Source organism: Amyelois transitella, chromosome 28 (genome assembly GCF_032362555.1).
Source record: "Amyelois transitella isolate CPQ chromosome 28, ilAmyTran1.1, whole genome shotgun sequence".
Taxonomy (NCBI): Eukaryota; Metazoa; Arthropoda; class Insecta; order Lepidoptera; family Pyralidae; genus Amyelois; species Amyelois transitella.
In genome coordinates this window covers 858,150-871,766 of record NC_083531.1, presented here as the reverse complement: position 1 = coordinate 871,766, position 13,617 = coordinate 858,150, and the positions used below count along the sequence as shown (strand labels likewise).

The window sequence follows — 13,617 nt, the reverse complement described above, 5'->3', positions numbered from 1 at the left end:
TACAAAAAATAAAAATCTATTCTCTTTATCAATAGTGTGGACGTGGATAATAGTTGTTTTAACATAGAAAACAATATGTTTATTGCAAGTAAAACAACATTTTATATAGCTTTATCAGGTTCTAAAGCTGGCAAAATAAAAGGTTCTGTTAAAAAAAAAATACAATTTTAAACAATTGTTTAATTTATACATATACATATACGGCTTGTTTATAAAAGAAGAAAGAATTCGGAACTCTATTACAGGATACGTAAATCTTGTCAGCGTCGCGTTGTGAAGCGTGAGTATATCCCGCTAGTAGCCGTAGTCTACAGCAGACGGCTCCTATGGGAAATTAAAAGGTAATTACATACATACATACATATAATCACGTCCATATCCCTTGCGGGGTAGACAGAGCCAACAGTCTTGAAAAGACTGATAGGCCACGTTCAGCTGTTTGGCTTTTAGATAGAATTGAGATTCAAATAGTGACAGGTTGCTAACCCATCGCCTAAAAAAGAATCCCAAGTTTGTAAGCCTATCCCTTAGTCGCCTTTTACGACATCCATGGGAAAGAGATGGAGTGGTCCTATTCTTTTTTGTGTGGTTCCCGGCACCAATAGAGAAAAGAAAAGGTAATTAAAATACCTATAGGTGCCTCGTCTCAAGCTGGATTGGTAGCGATAAAAAGACAAAGAGTTTCAAAAGGTTTATAAACTTGTGATTCTTCTTTTAGGAGATTTAGGCGAGGTGAGGCTGGCAAACTGTAATAATCTGAATCTCAATGCCATCGGCTGAACACGGCCTTCCAGTCTTTTCGGGCTTTGTCTACCCCGTAAGTAAGGGGTAAAGACGTGATTATATGTATGTATGTGTCATCCGAATATAACAAGAACCGCAAGTTTATTTATTTCCTAGTAATTTTATAAACTTTCATAGGATTCGAAATGAGTTACGAATTGAATTATCTTACGTCCACATTTTTGCATTTTTATCAATTTGCCACTACTTATGGTAAATTTATAATAATACGGATGTCCATTTACAGGAGAGCTTTTAATTTTTCCCTCCTTAAGAATACAAAAGTTTAAAAACTGAATAGAAAATTTATAAACTTGCAGTTCTTGTTATGTTCCGGTGATATAATCTATTAAAACATTATAGACCCAAAATTAGTTGTTCCTATATCTATGAGAATGTCTTTAAAGTTTGCTATTATTATATGTATTCTCCATTTCACACACTTACTTTTTAATTATTAACATTCATGGTGCACTTAATAAAATTGTCATATAAAAATGTTTTACATCAACCGATGTTTTCACAGTATGAACAGAGATAAGTATATGTGCTTTCTCTCTCTATTGCTTCCGTTCCGACGAGAGAGAAGATATGATATACTTATGCTTTAGCAATGAATAATGGCATTGATTAGTTTAAGCGCTGAAACATAGTGGAGAAAAAGTGAAACAAGAACGAAGTTTGTGCTGCTATTTATTTAAAAAAAAAACTGACTTAAATATTATATCCGCTGCCTGTAAGTCTTAAGTCACAAAAAACTAAAATTTTTTTTTTATTTCCTAATCGAAATCGATATTCCAGTCGGATATTCCATCAGGGGCTTGGTGCGTAAGGAACTCGAACGAGGATTGATCTAAGCCGTATAGCTTCTTTTTTTTCCCCTTTGTTTTTATCTGTCAACATACAAAGAGGTCTGTCAATGACCGGCAGAGTTAGAAGGACCCATATCATATTTTTTTATATTAGACACTGCAAGAATGCCCGCTTAAAAAAAATATCGTCAAATTCTGTTCCCGCGAAAATTTCGAGAAATCTTTTTTTAATGCACCCGTACTTATATAACCTACATGGAATATTTCAATCTCTAGATTCAGGTTTAGGCTGAGCGTCTTAAAGGATAAAAACAGGATAACACCAGCCTCGCGGAAGATCTTCCGTTTGGTGGCGGTCGAGCCGAATCATCGCTCCCGCTAAATAGGTAGTTAAAAGTAAAAAGTAGTTAATCCTATTATGTGAAATGGAGATCTCCTGGGAAATATAAGAATGGGAATATAAAAATGGGAATATTTTTATACCTAGATTGTTTATAGGTAGGTAGCTAGGTAAGGTTTTTATTTTCTTTTTTTTAACTGTCAACACTATGCTTTCTCGATTAGCAGTTTATCGAATTCATCTTTTGAAATTTACATTAAATTTATGAATCGCTGTAAAATTTCATTAGCAATAGGTAAGACTTTTATAGAGCAATTAAGTGAACCACAACTAAGTTTTAGATATACATCTAACTTAAGTATAATCGTACTGGCGAATCAGTACCTATTACTAATACAGTTATAATTAAATCAAAACTATATGCTCAAAACAGACTTACAGTGTTTCCAGCACCATTATTATTTTCTTCCTCAAAAACTTGGGCACCCCGCGCGTTAACTTCACCTGCCATTAAAAGAAAAAGTGATAATTCTGTAAATTAAATCAGATCCTCTTTATTACTCGCCACCGGTGGTTCTTTGATTTCATATCCAGGACATATAACATAATCACGTCTTTACTCCTTGCGGGGTAGACAGCGCCAAGAGTCTTGAGAAGACTGATATGCCACGTTCAGCTGTTTGGCACTGAGATTCAAATAGTGACAGGTTGCTAAAAGAACAATCTCAAGTTAGTAAACCTATCCTTTAGTCGCCTTTTACGACATCCATGGGAACGAGATGGAGTGGTCTGATTTGACAAATATTGTCTGATTTGACTATGAAATCTATTATCCGGATTTTCGAATCACCACTGGTTAAATTGATTCGGATAATCGGGATTCTACTGTAGTATGAAGACTGACCATAATCTTCCAGCTTCACTGCTCTGTTTGGCATCGGCAGTACTCTCGCTTGGCACTGCTCTGTGTACACTGTGGAGATCAGTTTGATGTCGTCGGCGGAGAGGCGGCTAGTTCGGCCCATGGTCAAGGTTCGGTGCCAGAGGTGGTCCTGAAATTGTAATGAATTTGGTCAAGCAAAGTATACGGCCGCAACTTGGATTTGCTTTTGGATTTTGTTCATGGAGTTTTCTTTGTAGGAAACCTTCTTGGTAGGTATATGCCATAGCAACGGTTGCCATGGTTTTGTGGACTAAGGGATAGAATTACAAACTTGGGATTCTTTTTTTAGGCGATGGTCTAGCAACCTGTCACTAATTGAATCTCAATTCTATCTTTAAGCCAAATAGCTGAATGTGGCCAATCAGTCTTTTCAAGACTGTTGGCTCTGTCTACCCCGCAAGGGATGTAAACGTGACAATATGTATGTATGTTCTACTTTCTAGGTTGAAAAGTGTTGTAATTATACCTGTATAGGCTCAACAGTGTACGTGGTCAGACACCCAGGACACAAAAAAGTGGCAGGCGCGTGAGATGCGCTTGTGAAGTCATAGGGTATATTCTTAAGCCACGCCTCTTTGGGAGCCTTCTCCAGATACAATTCCTGGCCTGGAAGAGATGGTGTCGGTTAGAAATTGGCACTGCACAAAGGACGAGGATTTTGGAAGTTGGAGTGGTGAAACCACTTCATTTCTAGCCCGTTAGTATCTTAGAAAGCGTCATTCTCACATACTTCGTCCGCGTGGAAAAGTTATTTTGGGCATCATTGAAGGATGAATAATTTTCCCCGTTTTTTTTCACATTTTCCATTATTTATTTGCTCCTTATAGTTGCAGCGTGATGTTATATAGCCTAAAGCCTTCCTCGATAAATGGTCTATTCAACGCAAAAAGAATTTTTCAATCCGAACCAGTACTTCCTGAGATAAGCGCGTTCAAACAAACAAGCTCATAAAAGGAACATTTCATTTCTGTCACATGCTCAAAGTCATACTGTATAATTTTATTGAATAAAGCCATATTTACTGAGAAATGGTTAGTTATTCTACAGTAAATAAAAAACTGAGCAATGAAATCTTCCAGAACTGACCTTTTTGCACGTTCTTCCAATTAATTTTGAGGTAGTTGTCCCGGTCGTATCTGTTAGACATCATCGGTATGCCCAGGATGCGCAAGAGCATCATCAGAGCGTGAGACGCGTGTCCCGGGTCTTCGCATTGCGCCATTGTTGATAATTTTACCGTCTACAACATGATGATAAGAGATAATATAGGTATTTATTGACAGGAACTCTGTAAATTCGATAGCGCAGAATAGCGCAACCTGCCGCCGAATCAGACCGAATGAAAACTCAACGAAACAACGCCCTTATTACAACTTCATTAAAATTCAAATGTCTACTGCTATCTCGCTCATAATACAAGTACAATAGCGGACAGTTTAGTTCTCGTGGCTCAAACGGAATCACCACAGAAAAAAATCAAGTTTATAAGCCTGTCCTTAGTCGCCTTTTACGATATGCATGGGAAAGAGATGGAATGGTCCTATTCTTTTTTATATTCGTGCCGGGAACGACACGGCACTATAAAGCCTGTTTACACGAACTGGCTTCCGTCTTCCTCAGTGGTCCTGTAAGAATCTACCCAGACCTAATTAAGGTCATGGTACGACGATGTAAAGTCGCTATCTCCGAATGCCTTTAAAACTAAATTAAAACTGTGGCTTATCGAAAAATCGTTTTATACTGTTGACGAATATTTCGATAAAAAATAAATTTTGACAAGAACATAGTATCTATAATATGACATTATTTTAATTTAATTTTCATTTCAATTTTCATTTTCGTTTAATTTTTTTCTGTATTTTTGCAAGTCATGACTCATGACTGGTTAAATGCGCGACATGTATATGCTTTGTAACACCTATAATTGTACCGCATTTATAGCAAATAAAGTATTTGTATTTGTACATCTTTAATGCCAAAGCTTACTTGGACACCCTCTTGAAACCCGAGCAGCGGCCAGTCTTCGCCTTCCTCTTCAAAAACGATCATATTCTTGGGATCCAGCACGTTGTCGTCCTCTGCTTCTTGGAACATCACACACGTGTCCAGTTCTATGGTGCGCATGGCTGCCAACAACGCCGAGAAAGCTGTGGTGCCCCCTGTACAATTTTTATTAGTAAGTAGTATTCCCAGTTCTTAGAAGACATCTCCGAATCCACGTCGTCGCTTTCCTTAAGAAATATTTTTTTATATTTTTCTAATAGTTGGTACTTAGTTGTTCGCCACGAAGTTTTGACATCACGATCGCTTTTGTTTTCAACATATGTAAATATACATATAATCACGTCTATATCCGTTACGGGGTAGACAGAGCCAACAGTCTTGTAAAGACTGAAAGGCCACGCTCAACTGCACGGACCCATGAAGGAATTGAGATTCAAATAGTGGCAGGTTGCTAGCGCATCGTTGAGCCGGATTAACCTTAAGGCAGAGTAGGCAACTGCCTAGGGGCCCAGCATCGACAGGGGCCCCGCCCACTGCACTGCATTCCGAAAATATTTTTTTTTTAATTGAACGAAAATGATAATTAACAAAACTTTTCTTTCTTTTTCAACACCTGTAACACTTTATACATACAGAACCATCTAGTACCTATCTAATATAAGAACTAATATAATCCTTCGAATCGCAACTAACTGGACTTCATGTACGTTGGGGGAATCCCCGATTTGTTGGGTGCGTTCTGTAAGCTTCCGTAGCGTGGTAATAATTAATAAGGTAAATTTTAAAAAGTTTATGTGTTCTCCGTATTTGAAGACTTACGATTTTCACATACACAAAACCAAAAGTATTTAAAACAAAAGTGTTCCCGCTATTTCGGCATTCATAGAAAGGATTATGAATTCTAAATGGTGTGAAGAAAGAAACAGAGCACATATATCTTTTATACCTACTAAAAATGAGCTTCTGATTTATAGTTATTTAAAAATTTACTGCGATAAACCTTCTGCCAGTTTTATTGGAGAGAAAAAAATGTTAAAAAGTGCAAAAAAAATATAGTTTTTGGCCAGTAAAAAATAAAAAATAAATTAGTAAAATGTAACTTAGGTAATTTTTTATTGTTCCCTACTAAAATACTATATTTATGTGCAAGGTACTATATTTTTAAAAGCTTTTCTTAAAAAATACTATATTTTGACACTAAAATGTTGGCAAAAAAATACATCACATGATTATCAGTCAGAATAGGTAAAGAAAAGGGGCCCGAAAATGGTAGTGCCTACAGGCCCATGACAGGGTTAATCCGGCTCTGATCGTTATACTTGACATTCATAACTCTCTTCACAGAAGCCCATCGGAATATTTATTAAAGAAATGTAATTTCGAAAAATACAAAGGTAAACAAATGAAGCGAACTCTTTCTTTCTTGTTAGTTCGCTACTTCGCGCGGCTTTCGAATTGACGTCAACAAAGATAATGTTGAGGATATTTTTTATTAAATTACGTAAGTAGTAGGTACTTATAGCGGGGCGAGATTGAAAAGTAAAAGCCAACAACGGGATAACAACTTCACTTCGGTAACTTATAAAAATAAATACAAAACTCGCTCGCTAATAAGAAATGCATACCGCACCGGTCCGCGCGTTCTTTAGAGACTGACTAGCTGTTGCCCGCGACTTCGTCCGCGTAAATTTCGAATTGAATCTTAATCATACAGTCAGATACAGACAGACAGACAAAAAAATGTAAAAAAAAATTCCCTATCCGTTTCAGTCAAAATATTAAATGTATAGACAAAATATTTTTACTGATTTGTTCAATAAGGCGCGCGGGCGGTCCTTGACGCGGGTACTGGGAACGGCGGGGTATGGACGCGGGGGGCGGAGAGTGACGCGATGTCTCCCCGGAAGAGCCTACAATGTTGCCCGCTATACTAGGAACTCTTTAGTGCAAGTTGCTGTGTACTTGCGGTCGACACAAAATGGCGGATCGCGGTCCTACCCTCTCATACGTTTACACTGTGATCAGAAATTGAAACTTACGCAAACTGCTATTGATTTTGTAAATAACCAAACCCAGAGGCCACACTTTCGAGCTGTAGTATTCCCAGTTCTTCGAGGACATCTCCGAATCCACGTCATCGCTTTCCTTAAGAAATAATTCAGTTAGGTTTAATTAAAACTCATTCCCAGTCACAACACAACATATAATCACGTCTATATCCCTTGCGGGGTAGACTGAGCCAACAGTCATCAAAAGATTGAAAGGTCACGTTCAGCTGTTTGGCTTAATGATAGAATTGAGATTCAAATAGTGACAGGTTGACTCAGTCACGCGTTATATAAAGCATGTCAAGTTTATCATCGTGTCATCCTTTGGCCTGTTGCGTCTCCTCTGATGGAGAACCGTTCATAATGGTCAAGATAATCACCTAAGCCTTAGGTGATTATCTTGACCATTATGAACGGTTTTACACGAAGCGATTCTTGTCTTACCTTTCTTGCAGAGCAACCTTACCCATATTGCAATATGGTTACCTCATATCCTTATATGTTGTATATTGAACACATGTTTTGGCAAATAAATTTGCCGTGTGGTTCCCGGCACCAATAGAAAAAAGAATAGGACCACTCCATCTCTTTCCCATGGATGTCGTAAAAGGCGACTAAGGGATAGGCTTACAAACTTGGGATTCTTTTTTAGGCGACAGGCTAGCAACCTGTCACTATTTGAATCTCAATTCTATCATTAAGCCAAATAGCTGAACGTGGCCTTTCAGTCTTTTCAAGACTGTTGGCTCTGTCTACCCCGTAAGGGATATAGACGTGATGATATGTATGTATGTATGTAAATTTATCTTATCTTATCTCATTGTACAGGTTTCCTCGTGATGTTTTTTCTCAGTTAGGCGACGGGCTAGCACTTGTAAGTACTTATCATTTTATATGGATCTCAATTCTTCCAGTAAGCCAAACAGCTGAACGTGGCCTATGAATATTTTCAAGACCGTGGACTCTGTCTACCCGGCAAGAGATATAGACATAATTCTATGTAAGTAGGTATGTATGTATGCATTGAATGCTTCGACTACTTGCAAACCATCTAGATAGTTCAAACACTTACCTGGCGTCTGGAAGGCTCACTGCGCTGGTTCTGACCCCCGCATTCTTGGAAGTAATGCGCGTTGATGTAATTACGATCGTTCGGGTTAAGCAGAGACGCTCGTTCGGCATTTTCTGCCTGAACATACGAGCACGACACTTAACAGATCGCGAAATGTCAAGAGTATATTATACGGGACAAATTACACAGATTGAGTTAGCCTCGAAGTAAGTTCCTGACTTGTGTTACGAGATACTAACTCAACGATAAGCTATATATAACTCAAAGATAGCTCACTATATTTTATAATAAATACTTATATAGATAAATATCCAAAACCCAGACCAATCAGAAAAAGTTCGTTTCTCATCATGCCCTGGCCGGGATTCGAACCCGGGACCTCCGATGTCACAGGCAAGCGTACTACCGCTGCGCCACAGGGGCCGTCAAGAGTAGAAGAACCATATTCCATTAGATGGATCCCGCTTAGATTAAACAGGCTAATTTGACAACCAAAATACAAATCATCGTTTACTCATTGTACTCCTAAGTTGTCGCAACCAGGGGGAGGTTCAATTTTACAAGGTCACGGAGGTCAGACATCACAGGTTCAAGTTTACAAGGTCACGGAGGTCAGACATCACAGGTTCAAGTTTACAAGGTCACGGAGGTCAGACATCACAGGTTCAAGTTTACAAGGTCACGGAGGTCAGACGAAGTCGCGGCTATTTTGTTACTGACCCCAGCCATACATATCGCTGTTTCGCTTTTTATATGACGTCAAGGATTCCAAGGCATGCGACTGGGATAAATGTCTGGAATATACTTAACTAAGTAATATAATAACACTATATCTGTGCCTTTCGTGTAAAAGAGTCCAGCTGATTCGTAACAAACAAAAAAAAAATTCAAATCTATTCTCTTTATATTAGTGTGGATAAGGATGCTAGCCTATATAGATATTGTAACTTCTTAACGACATAGATTATGTAGGTTTACCTTTTCCTGGAATTTCTTCATCAAATCGTAACTATTCATCACTGTTTCTGAAAATTAATGAAAATTGTTTACAGCGAGTGAGTGTGTTTCACGGTACCAATAAAAAAAAAATAGGACCACTCCTTCTCTAACCCATGGATATCGTAAAAGGCGACTAAGGGATAGGCTTATTTATATTGGGATTCTCCTTTTAGGCGATGGGCTGTCCCTATTTAAATCTCAATTCTATCATGGCTTGATAGAATTGAGATTTGCTTTGAGAAAGACAGAAAAGCTGAATGTGGCCTAGCAGTCGTTTCAAGACTGTTGGCTCTATCTACCCCGCAAGGGATATTGACGTGCCTATACGTATGTATGACACCTGCACAAAACCAGATAAAAATAGTCGTGTTTATATGTATGTATGTGTACTTATGTAACTATTATGCAATGACCGTATGCGCGTGCGTCTAGTAAAGTATCTCACCAGTTTTGTGAATGCTGGCTTTTACCATCTCGACTACGAGTCTGCTAATGTCCCGTTCATTGATGCATTTGTAACCGACAGGCATGTCCTGGAAAAAATGCTCCAAGAATCAAACAATTGAAAAAATATTGAAGAAATATATGTGCATTGTGGTTCCCGGCACCAATAAACAAAAAGAAAAGGACCGCTCCCTCTTATTCCCATGAAAAAGTAGAAGGCGACTAAGTGATAGGCTTATCAACTTGAGATTCTTCTTTTAGGCGATGGGCTAGCAACCTGTCAGTCACAAAGGTGGTTCTCAGTTCGACCTGTACCTATGTTGTCCGTGAATATCTCGCGTTCGCTAAACCGAATTTTGATGCGGTTTCCAAGAAAGTTGCCTGATAAGGGTTTCCTCACGATGTCTTACCTCGCTAAAATAGCGTCGGTGAGTAAGGCGTCTTCCTCTATTGATTTACAATTACATGATAAATCTAAACACACACCAAACACAAAACCCTAGTCAAAAGCAAATAAATATTCTATTCTATTCTATTCTATTCACAATCATCAAGTCTTCGATCGTGATAAAGGCTTTTTTCCTTACGAGGTTGACAAAGCAATTCAAAGACTAAAAGGGGGCCGAGTGTATCTTGGATTAGGTTATGATAGAATCAATAGACAAAGGTAGTGACAGTTGCTAGCCAAGTTTAAAACTTACATACCTACATACATGTAATCACGTCTACATACCTTGCGGGGTAGACAAAGTCAACAGTCTCTAAAAAAAAAGTTTTACCTACATACATATAGTCACGTCTACATCCCTTGCGGGGTAGACAAAGTCAACAGTCTCGGAAAAGACTGAAAGGCCACGTTCAGCTGTATAGCTTCATGATGATATTACGATTGAACTAGCCCATCGCCTACAAGATTATATATAATACTTACATACATACAATCACGCCTCTTTCCCGGAGGGGTATGCAGAGACTACCTCTTTCCACTTGCCACGATCTCTGCATACTTCCTTCGCTTCATCCACATTCATAACTCTCTTGATTCTCGGCGGTTTCCGGTACTTTTGACCTGACCCTTTACCAGGACGTTCTCAATTTGATAATAATACTTACAATGACAGATAAGCTGAAGTCGTAAGTCTGGGGGGGACAATTCTTCAGTTTCTTCGGGTTCTGTATGTACAGAACCTTCTCGCCGTCGGGCGCGGTGTAGTTCACGGGTATGCTGAAGAATTTCAGGCAGATCTCATTCTGTATCTTCTGCAATGTATGCATTATCACTTCTTGCGAGTGAGGGTCTGTATGGGGAGTTTAAAAACACTGTTACGTACAGAGCTTAGTTCCAGTACCTACATTTTTTTTTAACCTGTGCATGTTTGTTCGTTGACACTACATACATATGGTCACGTCTATATTCCTTGCGGGGTAGACAGAGCCAATAGTCTTGAAAAGACAGAATGGCCACGTTCAGCTATTTGGCTCAATGATAGAATTGAGATTCAAATAGGAACAGTTTGCTAGCCCATCGCCTAAAAAAGAATCCCAAGTTTGTAAGCCTATCCCTTAGTCGCCATTTACGACATCCATGGAAAAGAGATGGAGTGGTCCTATACTTTTTTGTATTGGTGCCGGGAACCACACGGCATTCGTTGACACTAGCGCTTTATAAACGGTGTCAGACTTTTCAAGCCGCCTAAACGCATCAAGCATTGTATTACTGCTGCCTCTAGTACCTAATGACAGCCGGGACTAACGGCTTCAAATGTCTCGTAAAGCACGGAGGAGCTGGAGAAAATTTCGTGCCATTCGCGGTCACCCATCCAAGTGAGGACTGCACACGGAGTTGCTTAACATGCGTAAGTGCTTCAAACGCTCACGACAGTTGTCCTATCGGGCTCTTTCATGTAAGCGACATAATATTTATTATGATTCTTGGTTGTGTCTTCACATGTCTTGAGAGGAGCCCGGGATGCGCCTGCGGCCACAATCCTAAAATTGGTAAGTCAGGTCTGACCTGACTCAAATTTGATTCTTGATCACGGATTGAATGTCTTTGAAAGGTATACATGGGTTGCACATATAACTAAATTTCTATTCTATGTTTAGATAATTGTGAAGATGACATTGATGAAGAAAATATTGCAGTGCAGTATGTTACCGCTTCTTTTGCACTGGCGCTTTGGAATGGCTTATGCGGAGTTGATAATTTCGGTTGTAGGTCGTCTGTCAGCCTGGTAGTCACTCAGTTGCGCAGGAGTTTTATATACAAAGTACTAGCATTCGCACGCGGCTCCGCCCGCATAAAACGAAATCTATACTAATATTATAAAGCTGAAGAGTTTGTTTTGTTTGTTTGTTTGTTTAAACGCGCTAATCTCAGAAACTACTGAACCGATTTGAATAATTCTTTCACTGTTAGATAGTCTATTTATCGAGGAAGGCTATAGGCTACATTTTATCCCGGATTTCCTACGGGAAACGTCAACAATGCAGGTGAAAGTTGAATAAGTCGGCCATCTGCGAGCTTTCCACGCGAACGCTGCGCAAACCAACAAAGATATAGTAAAACAGTGTACTAAAGATGTGAAGTACTCATTTTTTGCCACAAAAAAGTCCGCGAGAGCATATATCTATCTCTTAAGGTTTACTTACAATAACCACTTTTATGTTCATTTTTTAAGATTATTTTTTCATTATAAACATAAGTTATTTCGAAACCAATTTTCTTTAATTAAGTATTAATCCTTATCCAAATAAATATGTTTATTACTTTCGGCTTTTCATGTAGACTAAAATTGCCATTTACAGTATATAAATCAGACGAATAGGTTTTGAGATATAGTCGTTATAAGCAATTTGCAGCGAAACATTTATACGGCGAACCAGCGTTCTTTCTAATACGCGTGACCGCCTGACCGCCATGATGCCAAAAATAACTATTCCACGCGGACGAAGTCGCGGGCACAGCTAGTATACCAATAAGTTCCGTTTCCGCGGGAATTTTTCTCTTATTTCAGCCTCAGACCACATATGTATATAATCCTACGTTACAAACTTTCTAGACATGCCTTGTGGTTCCCGGCACCAATAGAAAAATAGATTAGGACTACTCCATCTCTTTCCCATGGATATCGTAAAAGGCGGCTAAGGGATTGGTTTATAAACTTGGAATTCTTTTAGGCGATGGGCTAGCAACCGGTCTCTATTTGAATCTCAATTCTATCATTAAGCCAAACAGCTGAACGTGGCCTTTTAGTCTTTTCAAGACTGCTGGCTCTGTCTACCCCGCAAGGGATATAGACGTGATGATATGTAGACATAAGGGTCAGTCAGTTAGACACTCAATAGCGCAAGTTTAATATACATACATACATACATAAAATCACGCCTCTTTCCCAGAGGGGTAGGCAGAGACTACCTCTTTCCACTTGCCACGATCCCTGCATAATCCTTACTTGCTTCATCCACATTCATAACTCTCTTCATGCAAGCTCGGCGGTTTCGGGTACTTTTGACCTGACCCTTTACCAGGACGTCCTTAATTTGATCAAGATATGTTTAATATATTTTAGATTTATATATACAGACCATAATCCTTTGTATTGAGGGAGTAATGTACAATTCCTTTCGCCCACAAACTGCAGTATGTGTTATCAAAATATAGAAATAGTATGAATGCTATAAAGTACATTCTGACTACGTTTGTATGAAAATACTGAGGAGAAATTATGATAAGTTACTATGGTAAAAGTGGTCAAGTGTGAGTTGGTTCCTAAATGTTTGTTCCGTTTTTTCGTTATACTTAACTAGCTGTGCCCGCGACTTCATTAAAGCCCTCAAGGATGAATAATTTTCCCTGTTTTTTATTCACATATTCCATTATTTCTTTGCTCCTTATAGTTGCAGTGTAATGTTATATAGCCTAAAGCCTTCCCCGATATAGGTCTATTCAACGCAAAAATAATTTTCAATTCGAACCAGTAGTTCCTGAGATTAGCGCCTTCAAACAAACAAACAAACTCTTCCGCTTTATAATATTAGTAAAAGATATCGTTTAGTTAGTATCCCAAAACACAATTATCGAATAATTTTAACATTTAATAGGTAAGTTAAGTAATAATGATGTAATGGCATCTGCGGCGCAGCGGTAGTGAGCTTGTCTCATGATTGTC

General features: G+C 38.7%; 1 protein-coding gene across 1 annotated transcript; it reads right to left on the bottom strand.

The window, feature by feature from the left end:
• Window positions 1-1,497: 1,497 nt before the first annotated feature.
• LOC106133665 (uncharacterized) lies at window positions 1,498-13,136 on the bottom strand. The gene is made up of 12 exons (XM_013333474.2): window positions 13,034-13,136; window positions 10,559-10,743; window positions 9,447-9,534; window positions 8,981-9,027; window positions 8,003-8,119; window positions 6,922-7,027; window positions 4,865-5,073; window positions 3,965-4,118; window positions 3,345-3,484; window positions 2,840-2,987; window positions 2,375-2,439; window positions 1,498-1,676 (listed from the first exon to the last, which is right to left on the bottom strand). Exons 1-12 carry the CDS (start codon window positions 13,134-13,136, stop codon window positions 1,563-1,565), a joined length of 1,476 nt encoding a protein of 491 aa, XP_013188928.2. The 3' UTR covers window positions 1,498-1,562.
• Window positions 13,137-13,617: the final 481 nt, after the last annotated feature.

Excerpts from the sequence above, each read along its gene's own strand:
- LOC106133665 (XM_013333474.2), bottom strand. The coding sequence starts at position 13,136 with ATGTACTTTATAGCATTCATACTATTTCTATATTTTGATAACACATAC. Across the intron at positions 9,028-9,446 it reads AGCCAGCATTCACAAAACTG|AAACAGTGATGAATAGTTAC; the intron begins GTGAGATACTTT and ends ATTAATTTTCAG. Across the intron at positions 1,677-2,374 it reads ATAATGGTGCTGGAAACACT|ATAAAAACAAAGGGGAAAAA; the intron begins GTAAGTCTGTTT and ends GTATGTTGACAG.